Source organism: Heterodontus francisci, chromosome 27 (assembly GCF_036365525.1).
Source record: "Heterodontus francisci isolate sHetFra1 chromosome 27, sHetFra1.hap1, whole genome shotgun sequence".
In the NCBI taxonomy this organism is placed as follows: Eukaryota; Metazoa; Chordata; class Chondrichthyes; order Heterodontiformes; family Heterodontidae; genus Heterodontus; species Heterodontus francisci.
In genome coordinates this window covers 28,561,930-28,580,168 of record NC_090397.1, presented here as the reverse complement: position 1 = coordinate 28,580,168, position 18,239 = coordinate 28,561,930, and the positions used below count along the sequence as shown (strand labels likewise).

Below are 18,239 nucleotides of genomic sequence, written 5' to 3'. Positions count from 1 at the left end.
CCTTAAAATGAAACATGGTGACAGCAAACAGCCTTGGGAATGTTAGCAGCATGACTCTCAGCCCAGCAGGACACATGATGTGCTGAATTCATCCTGTGCAACTCCTTTTACTGACACAGCAATCACTGTGAGCAGGAACAGAAGCATTCACACTATATCCTGCTGGCAGGTAGGACATGAAGATCCAGCATTATGAGTGTTAACTATTGATAATGAAATTATTTTGTTACCGGTATTGAAATTGGTTCAGCTAGGAGTAAAATGGCCCCTTTGATAGAAATCATATGATTCTGTCAGATAGTGTGCAGATGTGATGCAAAGAAACTATTAGCATACTGAAACTGTCATCTATGATATTGATAGCAAGCATTACTATTCCTGTTATATGGCATCCTATGCAATGACATTTATAACTGTGATTTCCATCACATCAAAAACAATCCACTTACAAATAGGTACAGCTGACATTAATGCTTGGATTCCTAATATAATTAATGTCAATCATTATTAAACCAGCAACAATGTTAAGATTAAAATGTTGCACCTCCATACCGCTCACAGTTATTTCCAGTGGTAAATGCTCTACAGTTCTGACATGCTCCTGTTTGAGGATCACAGTACTCAGAATAACCATTGCACTGACATGGCCGACAGGTAGGGAACCCATAATATCCAGGCCGGCAGCGGTCACAAGCACGATCGACAATATTTCTGTGGCAATGACACTGTCCAGTTTCCTGATCACAGATTGAATCAATGGATCCTTGACGGTCACAGTAACAGGCTGGAAGAAGAAAGTTTAACAAACATGAAGTTGGAGCAAATTCCAATCAATGGAAATAAAAGCAGCACACAGGTGCAAGAGCTCACAACTCAGATCAAAGCATTCTTCAGCACTGTCTTCTACCAACATTAATCTATCAAATTTTAAAAGCTGACAACACTTGTCATTTTCTTTTGAAGTCACGAGGGCATAGATTCACTTTAATGTGGGTAAGTTGCAAGGCCACTGGTCTGACAGAAATAATTGAACTAAGCTGCTAATTTTGCAAAGACACTGGTTACACTTAACTCAGTGAAAGCTCAGGTAACAATTTCACTTTCTATTCAAGGACAATGCAAAACATTGATGCTTACCAGATGTTACTGCTGTAAGAAATGATAAGGAGGGAATGTTTTATTAATTCCTCAAATAAATGGAAGTTAATTTTGACAGCAAAGACTTGGTGAGTTTTAATCGATTCCTAGTTGCCAGCATTGATTTTTAATTCATGTTGAAATTCATTATTTATAAAAATGAGTCCTGTAGTAGGGACAGATGTAAGAATAGCGCATAAGAGAAAAAGATCGCCAAAGATCTTATTTGTGACATTAGCCATAATTTCAAATGAGAGAGGACATGATATACAAACGCATAGTGTGAGCTGCAGGAATTAAAAATGGAATGTCTCGAAGAAAGTATTTTTGATGTGTTGTTGGTTATGGTCTCTTCCAACACATGATTGCACAGAACTGTATCCATAGACTGATGAGGAAGATAATTGCCTTATGCCCACGGATGCGTACAACATTGATGCAGACCGACAGCTGATATATTATGGAACCTCCAGGTAACCTAGTTAAACACCGGTAATACCAGCAGTAGCAGGAAGAGGACACAATGGAGGTTTGTAGGGGACAATGGATCACTATGAAAAATGTCTCAAGGGACAATGAACTTGCTCAAAAACCATTCCCACACTTTAAAAAATCATTTTAAATTATCTTTAAGAAAGGAAACTGATTTTTTGTTTTGTTTGGGAAAGTATCAAGAGCCAGAATTATCATGTTAACTTTCCTCTTGCAACAATGCATTTCAGCACCCTATACATTAATGAATAATCTAATTATAAACAATTGGAAACGGTTTTTCAGGCAACTGCTGAACAAATGCAGTACCCAGGAGTTTGCCTTTAAAGAAACAAGAGGAAGACTATACGGTGTTTGAAATACATGCTTGTTAATACTTGAGCACAAGATGTTCCCAGGTCAATATACATACAGTGTACTCCAGAGATAAAGAATTACAGTATCTGCTTTATGTTTGGTTTGTCTGCTGCCACCTTAGTATACTTGGTTAGTTTAGCTAAGAGAGATTACTGAGCCTTCAGTACTTTGAACATTAACTCTTTTATTACATTCTAACTATGTACAGTTTTACACAAGTCTGTGTGACTCCTCTGAAGCATCTCCCTCCAAGTCTCTCTCACATGTGATGTCTTACATCATCATGGTGGGAAGTATTCCCTACACTGTCTCAACATTAACCCTTCAGACCCTTATACTACAGTATCTATCAGAACATCAAGGCAATAACAGTCCATTGACAACAAAAAGATCCATCTCCTTTCTTGCTTAACCTCACATGGGATCAGTTCAGCAAATCTAATCAATCATACAATGAGACATCAAGTTAAAAGTGTACTTTTGAAATTGTAGCTGTTGACCCATATTTGCAGAATGTGTTACAGTTATGAGCAAAGAATTGGCAGTGGATCAAGGACAAAGGAGAACACATTCCAAGGGAAAGGAACAGATAGATATCTGGATAACCTTCTCAAACCAAGCAAAGTGCAGGCTTGGACTCAGATTTAGACTATAAAGTTGTGATGCACCATCCTGATAATTGAGGGAGTTTAGAAAGTAACATGCTACGGAGAATGAGCAGAAAATGGAATGCACGCAATCATACGTATGCGGCACATAAAGTTATTGATAGCAATTGGGTTGCATTCATAATGAAAAATACACTCTACCTAATGTAAAGCAACTTTTAATTTGACAGGAAGCAGTGTCAGTTGTATTCTGCTGAAATCACACAGACAAATTGTTGCTAAACAGTTATTACCATAAAGAAACTATATCAGTATATTTGGCCAATATTAAAAGAAATAGAAAGTGCAGAGCTTTATTATAATACAAGGAGAACAATGAAAACATTATTATGCTCAGAGCTGATCTTTGTCAATCCAGGAAATGCCTGCAGGTTGATAGTTAGAGGAAGCTGTTTGATCTTTAATAATTTTAGTGGTTTGTATGCGAACTAAATCAAAGTAAAACAGGTAAAAGCTTTGAAAAATTAATACCCCTGCACTGAAACATGTTAGATGACAATATACATCAATAGCTTTAAATGAGCGTTAATGTATACCAAATACCCTTTAAAAATTTTGATCGAACTTGTCTTTTATTAACCCTGCCCATTCACTGTGTGCTAGTGAGTGACTTACCTGAACAACCATTGGCACCAAACCCATATAATCCTGGTGCACAGGAATCACAGCATCGCCCAATCATGCCAGGTTTACACTGGCACTGACCGCCAAACTTGCTGCAGATGGGACTGACTGATCCCTGAGGATTACAGCAGCAGGCTGTGGGACATATGTAAGGAACTCAGTTCGGTTAGCAGGAAATGATTACAACTGTTACAAATACCATTGCAAAAGTCAGTTGCATTACACATGAAATCAGAAAATTCAGTCCAAATTGTAGGACTTCATATTGTTATTGCTTAAATTGTTCCTCCCCTAATTTTCTCTCCTTTTCTCACTTTATCCTGAAGCACTGGGGGAAATTTTAACCTAACCCTGGATTGGGGGCAATGCTGGATTTGTACCCTGCCCAATGCAAAGGTGAGGTACAAAACCAGAATTCCACACAATCCCATGGATTTCCCACTGGATAAACTTACCCTCCACTGAGTCTTGCTATGGTATGGAACCAGGGCTGCCAGTTGGTACCTCATCTTTGTGCCCTTTTCTCATGGGTGAGCTTGAAGAGTGAGTGTCTTGTCGGCTATGTGGTTGAGACTGACCCTGTCTTTGTCTGGCAGCCAGATGTGCACACCTTCTGGCTGGATTCACTGAACAGAGATCAGGAAAGAGAACCCTTGCTAATTTTTCCCCAGTAGCACCTCAATTGCTGGCCTGGCTAAGTCAGCACAGACCTTGGACTGAACTTCACACCTACTGCTCTGTATGACTTAATGCTATACTGGCCTGCAGCTTTATCCATTGCGTGAGGGATGCGCATTCTAAACTTTGATTTATTAGCTAACTTGACATTTTTTTAAATATACAGTGGTGCTGACAATTTTATCAGTTTCATTCAGATATGTAAATTGTTCAGTGTAATTCCTCCAGAATGTCAGTAAAAGCTGCTAACACAACATACAAAGAAAATATTTTTGAGAAATAGCTGTGGTTTTGGAGTTTAATATTACATGAGTTCCTTATAACTACAGAGATTAGATACGTTATTGTAGATCAGCATCCCGAAGCTCCTGTTTTATGTCTCTCTGTGCAAGGGGTGGGCTGATAATGTCAACTAAGGAAACATCAGAAAGGCTCCATTGGGATTTCTATTGATTTTAGCACCTAGACTAGTGCTGGATGTTAATCAGGTCATTTCTGTGCCTGACTAAATCAGTATAGACTTGGTATGACCATCTTTAGAGCTAGTAGTGAATTTGCCAGCTCAGTCCATGTCATATGGTGCAATAAGCAGCTCTAAATAAATTGATGGTTTTGTATTGTTGTAGTGTCTAGAAGTTGTGCAGTGACAATTTCTTCCTCAGAGCTTCTTGTACTCACGGACAGCTCCATTGTGGATTCGAGCAGACATGCTGGCTATCAGTCTCTCACACACTTCTGGTATAGTCTGAGGTCCCACTTGATAGGCAACCTCAATGCATTGATATCGTCTGTACTCATCCAAATCTGTTTTGCTGCTGAAATCCTCCAGAGAGTTAATCCTTGGAATCAGACCCAGCTAATGACAAAAGAAATAAAAAATCTCTTCATTAACCAAAAGTGCTCCATGATTTCTGAAGCAGGTCTGTGAGGGAAAGCTGAGCTCCCATGTAACATGAAGAATCTAGTGCAATGTTAGGGAGATTCTGTCTACCTATCCTGCTTAACAATACAGATCCCACGGGCCTAATTTAAATAATCCCTGGCTAGTATGCTTCAGTAGCTGAGGTCATACCTGACACTAAGGAAAATGGTCGTAGTTGGTGAAGGCCAATCATGCCAGCCCTTGGACATTGCTGCAGGCGATTCTCAGGACAGTAGCCTAGGCCCAAGTGTCTTCAGCTGCTTCATCAATAACCTTCCCTCCAGGTCAGGCAGGGCAGTTTGCTGATAGGCTCATTAGCAATTGTTTAGATAATGAAACATTCCATATCTGTAAACACCAAGACCTGGCCAACATCCAGGTTTGGGCTGATAAGTGGCAAGTAACACTTGTGCCATAAATGACAATTAGCATTTCCAACAAGAGGGAACCTAACTACCTCCCCATGACATATTATTACGAATCGCCTATCATCAATATCCTGGGGTCATCACTGGCCAGAAACCTAACAGGAAAAGCCACATAAATGCCGTGGCTACAGGAAAAGGACAGTGGCTGGTTATTTTGCAATGAGAACGCATCTCCTGACTCCCCAAATCCTCTCCACTACCTGCAAGGCCTTGCCAGTGACACCTATATCTCAAGATTGACAAAAGACTATACTGCAATGTATTATTTTTAGGGAAATTCAACTGTGTCAATCTCAGCATTGATATTTCTGATGTCATACTGTGGGCTGAAATTTATGTTGGGCGGACTTAAACAATGGCAGCTGGCACACGTGGGCCGCAATTCGCGGAGCCGCTGCAATATTAAATGCGGTGGCTCATTTAAATGGCTGGGCCGGACTGCCCCCCACCCACCCCAATGACATGGAGGGGGTGGGTGGTCCACCCCCAGCAATGGCGTCAGCTGCCTTTGCGCAGTCGTTGATGCCATTTTTAAAGTCTTCAAGCCTAACTTGTAATTAAATTTTTTAAAGGAATACTGCTTTAAAAAATTAAATGAAGTGATCCTGACCCTCTCCCACCCACCCCCAACCCTGTAAGCATAGAATTAATTGCCTACCCTCTCCCCCCAAAACACTTACCTTCTGCTTCTGACTTCCGCCCCCAAAGTTCATTACCCTTAAACTTTACCCCTTCCCAACACCCCCAGATCAATAAATTTACTCCGCACCACTCCCCCACCTGCTCGCCACTCCCCACAAGTGTTCTGCCTCGGATCTCCATTTGGGGATCCGAAAGGCGTGGGAGTGCCGGCAAGCAGCATCAATATCACTCTGGGACGAGCAGCAGAAGCGGGTAAGTATTTAATTCATTTATTTAAATATATTTACATATGTAAATTTTGCTCCCATCGCTGAGTAGCAGGGGGTGGCCACGAGGCCTTGCTGTAGCCTGCAATATCGGGCCGGGCTTTCCTGGCGCCGAGGCCCATGGTGGGCCTATGCCGGTGGCATTTTCCAGGCCCCCCCCACCACAACTCCTGACATCAGGGAGGCTGTAAAATTCAGCCTTGTGTCTGTGTACTGTATATGAAAAGTAAAATTGGTGGTTATGTCCACGGTTTGCGATTCTCATGGAAAATGGTCTAGATCATGGAATGCGGTTCTCAAAAATGTAGTAAAAATCTCTAGTAATTAACATTAAAAAAATAAATGCACGTAAAAATGGAATGTGACTAGTTACCAGCCAACAGTAATGTTCTTGTACAATATTCCTGTCTGTTATTTTTATGTTGATATTAAAATGAGCGAATGCTTAGTTAAAATAGACAAAGGAATACAAGAGATTTTCTGCTAATACTGAAAATAACAATTTCTAATGTCAGGCAACTCCCCGCCCCCCACCTGCCAAGACTGAAGCACACATTATTTCGCCATATGAACAGTAAAACTTAAAATTGCAAACCCCTGACTGGAAAGACATTTGCATAGTAACAGACAGTGTTGGAACAATGAGGAACCAGTCCCTGCCCCAATACACAGAAGAGGCCTGGCCAACCAGTCAGTCATGTGACCACCTGCTGGCCAACCAGGGGAGTTTTAAATTGGAAAAACAGAATTTGAACTCAGAATGCTGTGTGCTCCTGGAACTGAAGCAGAACCCCCCCCCCCCTCCTGTCTGCCTGCTCCCATCTCCTTCCCACGGAACTGAATCTTGTGAAAACACATGAACCTCAAAGAGAGAAAAGGTTTAAGCAGAATACTGGGCCCCAACGAAATGTAAGAATTACCTAGAAAAGGACTATCCCATGAGCTCGAAGCACAGTAACAAGATATTGCCTCAAACTGTTTCACTTTATCTTTTCTTCTCTTTTCTGTCCCTATCTGCATGTATATATCACGTGTGCATGCTAGCATGGGCACGTCATATATCTGTAGATGTCAACCGTATTAGAGTTTAAGTCTAAGTTTTAATAAATTTCACTTTTCTCCTTTAAACCTGTGAAAACCTGGTGTGTTGGTTTCTTTTCCTTATAATTGGAAAGCTATGAACAAGGAATAAAAAAAAGAGGAGCTCAAAACACAGTGTGTTTAAAAATAAAACCCTGTCACAATAAAACCAGGTGAAGACAGCAAAAGACCCCTCGACACCTTTCGCACCTGGTCGTAACACTAGGTTAAATTGATGAGCAAGTTGTGTGAAACCAAAAGGTTTCCTGTCACTATCAGTTGATATGACATGTCACAAATTACCGTCTCTACCAACCTTACAGCAAAGAGAAAATCTTGAAATTCCCCTTATATGGCAATCTTGAATCTATGAGAATAAGCAATCTAATAGGAAACCTTAAGAGCTAAACTGTGTTTACTATAAATCATTTCACAGAGCTCCAATCTATTTCTTAAGGAAGCCTGATTACAAAGTTAATGTGAAAACATTGCATATATTTACTATGGGCTGAATTTTCTTCTCCCACTGCCAGGAGCAGTGGTAGGTGGAAAAATGGAGGCCCCGCATGCACGCAAGCACGCACAGGCTGCGCACTGCCATGCTGCTGCGATCTACCTCATGGCAGCCCAAGATAATACAGTGGCCGGGCTGCTCCCTCCAATCACCTGGAGGGTGCGGGCTCTGCGACGCTGACAACGGCATCAGCTGCCTGTGCATTTTTAAAGGGCAGCCAAGCCCTGCTGGTACACTTACATTTTTAAAGGCTTAACACCCCCCCCCCTCCCCGATTGCACTGCAAAAAAAAACTATTGCCTCTTCGCCCTCCCCCTCAATAGCAATTAAATACAATAGCTGCCCTCTCCTCCCAACAAAACACTTACCTGCAACACTGGACCATCCCCCCCCCAAACTAATCAAAGTTAGGTCACCCCTTCCCCCCCATCTCCTACACTGGTAACTTACATTTGACCTCGTACCCCTTCACAACTGGACTAAAATCATAAAAAAAAAACCTTCCCCACCTTGGTGGCGCCTGCTTTCCCTGGAGGGGAAAGTGAAGGAACGTGAGTGCTGGCCGCCATTCGGAAGATCCTGGGCAGCAGGTAAGATGACTGCAAATTTTACTTAAATGTTTTCATTTACTTAATTTAAATATACAAAGATGGATCCCGTCACCCAGCGGTGGGGGAGGCACCACGGAGCCTCACCGCCGCTGGGAGGATCGGGCCCGGCACTCCCGGTGTCGGACTCCATGGCAGGCCGCAACCGGTACAATCTTCCAGTCCCCACCACTACGGATCCTAGCGTTGGGACTTCATTAAAATCCCGGCCTATGTATGTAATCTAGTCACCTATTCTGTGTGGTGTGCCTCCTGGTAACAATTTCAACATCATCAGAATTTGAAAACAGCCAGTGCTATGATGTTGCCACTTCATTAATACAACATAAACTGCAATAACAAGAAGATCTAACTCTGCGCTTACAGAATCAATCAAGATGTGATTGCTGGGCTGACTGTTCGGAGTAGGAGATCGATTGAAGTAAATCTCCACGATATACCTTACTTGAGGCTCCAGGCATATGGGGGTGTTAAGAATTGCAATCCTGTGTATGAAGAAACACAAAGCTATAATTAGATCATAGTGCCTGTAACAATATTTCTTATTGATTAATATAATTAGCTACACAGTGTAAACAATCGCATTCTTTGCATGATGTATTATTTCAGTTGCATGATAAAAACATGCTTTTCGATTGCACCTTTCAAATCCCTGTATTGGCTCACAGTAACTGTAAAGACTGGTATCCCAACCCTTCAGTAATATGTGCATAATACTCATAAACATGCATGGGAATTCCTGCTTAAGTGACATTGTTGCACCCAATGCCACCTGATACCAACAAGGCTGCTGCCATTCTATAATACTGGGAGCAAATGTCTGCTGGCCCCCCAATAATCAATGAAAACCATGATATTCGATAGACGTAATTTCTTCTGTGAAATCCAGGATGTTTAAAACCATCCAGAAACATGTTGGTGCTGTGCACTGACTCTGTAAAGGTGCTGAGTTGTTTAATGATTACAATCTTACACAAGAATATTTAAAATGAACTGACAAAATGCAATGACACTTGTTTCATATTTATTTGGTAATATAGCAAAAGAGGGGAATGTGATGGAGTCCTCATGCAGCCTGTGCTCTGTGCAGCTGGCTTGTTGGGTGGAATGTTAGATGCTATGACTTTGGATTTAATGCGTGCTTTTTTTGAGACAGATCCTGATTTGAAAACGAAACTAAAAGCTTTAATGTTCAGCGAGGTTAGAACCAGGTTAAAAAAAAGTTTTTTTTAACCAGAGATTGGAGCTCAGGTTTCAGGTTTTAGAAGAGCTCTGCAGTGAATGGAAGAAAAAACAGCCAGTTGTTGTTTAAAGGGAAAGCTGAGAGCTGCAGATTTTTGTGCTTCCTGCGAAGCTGCTTGGAACTGAAACAGACGACAATGCAGCAGGCTGGAATAGTTGTTTTGAGAAGCCTGGACTGAGGGCTGATCATTGGTGAATGACTTACAGCAGTTGTCTTTGGTGACTTAGAAATTTATCAGTTGAACCACACCATCAGGAAGGTTGTGGGTGAAGCCGAGATTGTTCGAGAGGCAACAAGACCGAACCGTTAAAGGAATGATTGCATTGCTAACTATTGACTGGACCTCATCACTTCCATATCTGCATCCTGGAGAACAGGACTTGGAAAACCAACTGAGGAAGTTCCTGATTTTGTTGTACTGTGGAACTGGTTGGCACATCTTGCTGATAAGCCTATTCAGAGGATTAGTAAGGACTATCTCAGTTGCATCTGCTAATTAATGTGTAATCTTTAAGATATACACACATTTCATGTTTAATTTACATTGGTTTTGGTTTGAGTGTTAAGGTAAAATTTATAAAAGTGAAATCTTGTCTGTTTGGTTTTTGTTTCCTAAATTGGGGTCAGTCAGTGGATTTGATTCTTTTGATTTGTTGGTGGTCTCCACAGGGATCATAACAGGAAGCTGAGTACAACTGTAATAAAAGCTTGTGTCCAAAATTGACTCCAGTGTTTGCAATATGTCAAAGTCCAGACCTATAGCTTTCCTGTGGACTAAATGTGTTCCATCTCCACATATTCAGAAGGTAATAGTTAATTCTGCAAAGGACCGAGTTTCAGGTCATGGCTTGGTAGGAGAGAGCTCTGAAAGCAGAAGGTAGCATATGAAGGTTTGTGTTGTTATTCAGTGGGGACTCTGAGTTGATATATTTGAAGAATAATACATAATTGATATGTTTCATTGAAATGCCAAACCATTTCATATTGATTAATTTAGAATTTCCACCATCATCCTTGACCACCACTATGTTACCTTACTGTTAGTCCTTCATCTAGTCATAGACGTGCAAGAACTTTTTCAAATTAAGAATAGCAAGACTGAAGACTATTGAGTTCTGTCTGAGGTATAATAGTATAACTGATATTAGAAATGGACTAAGTGAAAGATTGTCGGTACAACACATGGGGCATGATTTCAATTCTACCTGCTTGACGGTAAGTAGTCAGATGGGTAGTTAAAATCACCTGAGTTACTTATCCGATGGAAAGGCACCAGAAACTCAGTATTCCAAATTTTAACCTGCTGTATTGAGCAGATGACGATGACACCTGCCCAAATTTGACAACGTTCTTCTTTACATAGGCATGTTGGGTAACGATGCCTGTAATTTTAACTGGTGGCCTGAGCGAGGAAACTGATGTAGTTTTCCTGCCAGGTGAAGACAGTGGGAAGAGGAGCTGGAGCCAGAAGAAACTCAAACAGGGGAGTTGTTTTACTTTCTTTGAGATGCCAGGAGGAGGAATAGTGCTCCTCTGGGCCCCACAAGGAAAGCTGAGGCTCCCCCACTTCCTGAATATGGGACCCTTGTGAGGCAGCCCTCAAAACCAATCCTGCCATCTACCTGGTGTCAGTGGGCAGCTTCCAGCTGTGTAATCTCCCACCATTTCCTCCCCATTGATCTGCCAATGAAAATCAGCCTCATTCTGCCACAGGGATGCAGGAAACTAACTCGCCATGTGCAATTTAAAAACATTTTTAAAATTAGAAATATTTTAACACTGATGAAGCTATGGTTTGGATTTTAACCATCAGAGGGTTTCTAGTGAGAAACCTGGTCGAAGAGGGTAATTTTAACTTGAATCTGCAGGTGAAATACATGTGATGCAGAATCAGCTGCCTGTTCTACAGCCTGCCAGATTTAATCATAGAATCATAGAAATTTACTGCACAGTAGGAAGCCATTCAGCCCATCATGTCTGAACTATCCAACCTAATCCCACTTTCCACATCTTAGTCCGTAACCTGGTAGGTTATGGTAGTTTTTAAGAAAAGCCCATTTTTCATATGGTGTATCATTAGAACCATTAATATTTATAAATAATACACAACGTAACTTCAAAAAAAACAGTCAGGTTATTTGCAGTATGTTCTAACCTGGAGGTGGCTGGCATGACAACTGTAAAAGCTTCCTGCGAGGGCAAGTTATTTCTGCACTGGCTATGATGCTGCTGATTTGTTGGCTGAACTCGAACACTGGCTATCCAATCATCGGTTGACTGTATTAGTGGAGAGGAAATTTATGGTCATTTATTTTACAAATAATTGTACAGATATGTTTTTGTTTTTAAATTGAGAAACCTCAGTGAAGGGCTGAGGTCCAAGACACTGTTCAGGTGAAGAAAGTAGAAAGGAAATTTGGAAAATAATAATCAGGTAACACGAAGCTCTGGTCTTAAAAGTGTGAAGATTGTAAGAGGAAAAAAGACTGAAGAAAGTAAGCAGTTGCACAGTTTTGACAAACTGGAAATGAATCAGTGAAATGAGACAATGAAATGAGTTGATCTGTGGAGTGAGTTGAACTCAACCTGGTAATATGCAGGGAGGAGGAAGAGCATGTAGATTGGTATGTGTCTGTGTAAACCTCTATGGTTCTATCGTAGAACTGTTGGATTGCTCTAGCACAGTCTAGCATAGGCATGATGGGCTGAATGATTTCCTGTTGTGTTGTAACCTTCCATGGTTCTATAGCAACTTCTATGATGAATGGTGTGTTTGTAGTGTAGGAGGAACAAACAAAGAAAGTCCTGAGGAGTACTGACCCTAGTACAGTAAATAACATTGAGAAAGAAGAAAGGCTGTAATCAAAAGAGAAAGAGGGAGGAGGAGGATAGAGAAAGATTGAAGGCTAGAGTGGCATCATATATTAGACAACAGCTTTTTCATGCATCCTTTTCACAAGTGCAAGAGACATTTGGGAGCAGTACTCAAGTCTTGGATGGCTGTGGGCTGTTTGATGAGTAAACAGTTACATTTGATACAGCTGGGAGAGTGTAGGCTAAAGCATGCAGCAATTTGAATACCTCTGACTCATAGTGAATGACAGCCGTGAAATCCATTGGGTATGGAATGTTGTCAATAACGAACCGCAGTCCCATTCCATGTGGAACCCGAGCAAACCCCAGGCCTGTCCAGGTTGTAGGTCTATCAGGAGCATGTTCTCTGGCAACAATCTGTACCCGGGATTCTGGATTTAGAGTTTGCTAAAGAAAGTAATATTGCCAATATAAGCCTCGTGTTATTTTACCTGTTACATCGTTTCCTAAACAAGCACCTCCCAGGATTACACTTTACAAAACGTGCCCCTCTAACATATACAAAAAATTATCCATAAGACCTTTATCTTAAGCATACACTAAGGAGCAGTGCATGCAGTCTCACTAGGTACTGATGTTCCCCAAACATTAAGTTCTGATCAACAAAACAATTTGCACCTTTATCCTCAAATGTAGGATGATAGGTCCCATGTTAACTCATTCAGAATCCATTCACTTACACAGTTAAAATTGGGCCCAATATCGCTCAGTGTTTTGCAGTAAAGGGGTAAAGGAACACTGAGAATGGGATATGGGTAGGTGAATGCAGAGGGTTAAATATGGAATTAAAAGAGTGGTCACAGAAGATGGATTTGAGGAGATTTTTGGAAGGGAAACAGGTGGCAAGGCAGAGGAAACAGGGCAGAAAATTCCAGACTGTAGGAGTGGGGGCACTTTCTGATTGGGAGAGTAACCCCAAGACTTTTTTCTCTTGGCTGGTAACCAAGTTTCCTGGTGTATGGTGGGTTGTTTGAAAGCAGACTATCCCCATTGCCACTAATGGTATTCTGGAGCTGGAAAAATAGTCATATTGAGAGAAAAATAGAAGCCCAGGGTAAACTTCTGATGTTCAGAAATTCAGGTGTGCATGCTGCACCATTTTCTGAATTTTTAAAATTTAAATTTATGATCACTGAGAGCATAAAATTAGAAAATGACCCTTCTCTGCCCTCGTATGATATCATTCCACAGTTACTGATATTAGTAACTAATAGGCTCATTAATTACATCATCTTGCTTTTATTATACTAAAAAGTATATTAAAATACACCAAAATGCCTGTAGATTACATATTATGAAGAACAACTGATGTCTGATAATGCGTCCAAGGCAACAGCTCAATCTTAATGTTGATAAGCCATTTGAGTTTTACTCTTGTAGCTAAATGGTTTAATTGAACCATTTAATTGCATCATTGCCAATCTTTATGTACAATGTCCAGCTAGTGAGTAAACGTTGGACTGGCCAGTCAATCCGATGCCCACTTTTCCCTATAGAAACACAGCAATGTTGTTATTTTATGATGATTGGTGGTTATAAATTTCACAACATGCTGTCATGCTAGCCCCCCACCTGTCAGGAATGAGACGCATTAATTTTGTCATGAATATTGATTTTAAACTGTTACTGGAGTGAAAAAAGGACTTGTTAAACAGATCAGCCATGGCTGGAAATGACATTTTCATTTTAACAGGCGATGATTAGTAGGACAAAGGACCATTCCCTGACACAGTCAACCCACAATGGACCTTGATCATCAGGTATTGTGTGCAAGAGGAGCATTCCAGAGACTGCTAAGGTGATACAATTCAAGACGTGGTCAGACCAGTTAGTCACGTGACTAACCTGTTTGGCAACCTGGGTTTTTTCTAAATTGTACAAACAGTTTGAACAGAGAGTGCTTGTTTGCTCCTAGACTGAGAAGATCTCTCCTGTCTGGCCCCATCTCTTTCTCACAAGCCTCTGAATCCACTGAAGACACATAAACCCCAAGAGAGAAAGGTCCCCTACAGCGAACAAGGTTTAAGAAGAATACTGGGCCCCAACGAAAAGTAAGATCTACCTACAATCGAGGACTCTACAGTGAGCTCAAAGAACCGTAACAAAAATTCTTCAGATATTGCCTCAAACTTTTCCACTTTGTTTTTCTTCTGCTCTTTTCTGTCTCTATTTGCATGTGTTTATCGCGTATGCATGCTAACGTGGGCGTATCGTGTATCCACAGGCGTTAACCGAATTAGAGTTTAAGTTTAATAAATTTCAACATTTCTTCTTTAAATCTAAGAAAGCCCGTTTGTGCTGGTTTCTTTGCCTTATAATTGGAAAGTAGTGAACAAGGATTCACCAAGGGAGAGCTAAAAACACGGTTTGTTTAAAATTAAACCCTGTAAAGGTAAGACCAGGTGAAGGTTGAGAGGAACCTCGAGACACCTTTCTCACCTGCTCATAACAATGCAGAATGTTTTGTTCTAGAAGCTTCACATACCCTCTTCCTCTGACGTTGCATATGATGTTTAGCAATCCTGTAAAGTATCAGTCTACCATGTTCCACTCTAAAGTTATATCCTTGCTTTCGTAAATACTCATCACATTTTGGCAGAGATGTTGGCCTTATCTGAAAATAGAACTCATTTCATTATTTAAGAAATTATTGCGTATTGGCCAGTGGGCAGAAGCACTCAAAGCAATTTTTATAAATTTAAGAAGTAAATAGGTATCGTTAACAAGAAAAACATGAGGTTAGGTTTATGCGAGTCATTTTTAACAGTATAAGTCCATTTAGAAAGTATTTTAATTTTAGAATTTTTACATCAATAATGGTGCCTCTCAGAAATTAATATTTTGGGATACAGTGTATGAATAATTTGAGACATGACATGGTAAGTGTAGCATGCTTGTGAGGAACAGGTTTGGGTCTATGGTTCCTAAAGCTCTCCACCATTGGGGTTTTCCTCATGTCATGTCTGGGACTGTTGGAGACTAATCGGTAGAGACTGATTGCTATGATTAGTCAACAACTCCATTATCATTATATCATGCGACTGCCAGGATGGTAGAGGGCGAACTTGATGGATCGTGGTCTTTCTTGGTCTAGTAATTGCAAGTTCTTATGCCTGATTAGCACCTCAAAATTGTCTTTCATGATTTTTTGTCACTGTTGTGTAATTATTACTGCATTAAGTAGTGATGATAAGTTGCTCATGTTGGATGGGATCGGCACCACCGTGAAAGTACAGAATGCTTTGCATTAAAGTTGAAGAATGGCATGAGAAGCAATCAAATAATGTAGCCCTGGGTGGCAATAGAAACATAGAAAATAGGAGTAGGAGTAGGCTGTTGGGCCCTTAGAGCCTGCTCCGCCATTCATTATGATCATGGCTGATCATCCACCTCAGTAACCTGTTCCCGCTTTCACCCCATACCCTTTGATCCCTTTAGACCGAAGAGCTATATCTAACTCCTTCTTGAAAACGTACAATGTTTTGGCCTCATCTGCTTTCTGTGGTAGTGAATTCCACAGGCTCACCACTCTCTGGGTGAAGAAATTTATCCTCAACTCAGTCCTGAAAGGTGTGATGGGCCTCTAAGTACAAATACAGCCCAGACAAAGTGAGTTCATATCTTTTGATTTACAAAAAATATTTTTCACCCTTTTAAATTGAGACATCAAACTTCCTATTGGTCAAAGACCACCCACTGTCACGTTAAAGATGCTCCTGATAGGGAGGAGCGGTCTACAACTCAGGGCAGCTTTATTCATTTTTAGTGGGGGCCTAGGAGCTGATTCAGAACTGGATCAGAGCTGACAAAGCATGCTTAATATGCAACCAGTCACATTATTATATGGTTCCTGTACATTTAGGTGACAGTAAAAGCAATCAAGCAAGTGTGGCTTAAACATTAAATTTCACAGTAAGTATGTGACAAAGACTTTATCTGAAAAATTAAAAGAAAACAAAAGCTTTAAGAGGTACTAACCAATGAACCGCTATTCCCTAATGGCTCTGCAAGTTCAGCTTCATACAGATAATAATCCAGCGGAGCAAAGAAGTAACCAGGAGCCGGTTCATTACATTGGCGGCTGATAATGTTGGGTAGACATCGACACTGTCCATCATGCAAGGAACAACTGCAAAACACAATATATTTTCAGCTGACTGCAGTAGACATGCTTACAAATGGTACCACAATACTACAGTGTACGTTATTCCTTATTCAGCAAATTGTCTGCCACATAAACTCCTTCCACTGTTCCGTGTGAAGATTTGTTTGCAACAGTTCAAATTCACAAGCAGATTCTTCACTATAAGCATTTCAGACTTGAGCTTGTAAAATTAATTGGAATTGCTCAAAAAATCTATTCTGTATTCCAATTTAAAAAATTATTTTAATTAATAGTTCTTATTAATATCCTACAGCTTAAGTTAAAGATGTCAAAAACAGACAAGTACGTTGTTCGAAGTTTTACACCTTCAGTGGTGGTTGTTCTATTCCAGAAAGCCAGTTGGTGAAGGATGATACTGGAGCCAATCTTTATTCAGACTTATATTTATTTACAGAGTAAAACATTACAAGCATATATCTCCTAACTGAACCACACACTGTTTTAGTAATTGTCTCTTTAGAGGTGCTCAAATATAACCCCAATTAATGCCCTCCACCTGTATATAGTTAAACGCAATTGATGTAGAATTAACAGTGGTTACGTTAAAAGAACCATTAAATTTAACTTAGAGTAATGAGGGATTGCATTCTTTCACTCATCAACAAGAGTCTGTCAACAGTTGACCATAGGTTTTTATATTTTTCACACTAGTGGATCTCCCATGACATGACTCATGGTAAATCCGATGATGAGCCAGTTCATAATGATGTGAGTGTATACTATGTAATATACAAAACACTATTCTGCTGCTGAGATAAAGTTGTGTTTAAGCTGGCCAGAAACATTACTAACAATCATACTTACAGATTATCATAGGCGCCTCCAATGTCACAATCACAGGGTGAACAACCATAGATACTGCTTCCAAGGCCCCAGTAGTTAGGCTATAACAAAATACGGTAACAGCATTAGAAGCTGTATTGCATAGTAATTTCAAAAAATAATGCAATGCAGTGTCCACCTTCAGTCTGGTACCTTGGCTATGTGACTGTTCTCCATGTGCGAATCAAGCCAGTAAGTACTGGAAGGTCATCTGAATATAGAAGATATCATAGTTTAGCCTAATGCTGCTCTCACCTGACATCCACACTTCCGATCAGGAACTGGAACTTGCACAGATTTTTCTTTTGTCTCACTAGTCCAGGGTTACTGCAACCAACTGTACGTTCCTCCCACCTGCTCTGTCCTTCATATAGCTGTCCGAGCTCAAATCAGTGTACTCAGCCAAGGCTAGAGATTGAACCCTGGCATCTCCTTTTTCATTGATTCCTTCACTATGAAATTAGACAGCTGAGCAGCTTTGAATTATCCATCAACATTGCCCTGCAACTGACTGGCTCACTCAACTCAGCTGATCTTAATGTGGGACAGATAAAGTCCATCACACCTTAAAGTTACAGAGCTTGAAATTCCTGGGGTCGGAGAGGGCTGAGAGCAGATTCTGTTTCTGTCCCATTTACCTTCTGTTCTAAATATTAGTCGGGGAAGAGGGATGTGGGATTAATGGTTTTCCGCCCTCCCCATGTCAAGGGGCATGTCTG

At 40.6% G+C, this 18,239-nt stretch overlaps 1 protein-coding gene and 1 long non-coding RNA gene across 4 annotated transcripts in view; one reads left to right on the top strand and one right to left on the bottom strand.

The window, feature by feature from the left end:
• LOC137384718 (laminin subunit beta-4-like) overlaps positions 1-18,239 on the bottom strand; it is a 148,924-nt gene that overhangs the window by 55,531 nt on the left and 75,154 nt on the right. Inside the window, exons 13-21 of the mRNA XM_068059036.1 lie at positions 17,503-17,582; positions 16,512-16,662; positions 15,019-15,147; positions 12,741-12,920; positions 11,815-11,936; positions 8,781-8,901; positions 4,635-4,812; positions 3,270-3,413; positions 553-784 (exon numbers count right to left, since the gene is read on the bottom strand). Of these exons, the coding sequence (XP_067915137.1) occupies positions 553-784; positions 3,270-3,413; positions 4,635-4,812; positions 8,781-8,901; positions 11,815-11,936; positions 12,741-12,920; positions 15,019-15,147; positions 16,512-16,662; positions 17,503-17,582 (1,337 nt within the window). The remainder of the gene's footprint in view (positions 1-552; positions 785-3,269; positions 3,414-4,634; positions 4,813-8,780; positions 8,902-11,814; positions 11,937-12,740; positions 12,921-15,018; positions 15,148-16,511; positions 16,663-17,502; positions 17,583-18,239) is intronic.
• LOC137384719 (uncharacterized) overlaps positions 8,277-18,239 on the top strand; it is an 81,709-nt gene continuing 71,746 nt past the window's right edge. For all 3 annotated transcript variants that reach the window (XR_010977645.1, XR_010977646.1, XR_010977644.1), the window contains exons 1-2: positions 8,277-8,398; positions 14,449-14,584. This is a non-coding gene — a long non-coding RNA (uncharacterized lncRNA). The remainder of the gene's footprint in view (positions 8,399-14,448; positions 14,585-18,239) is intronic.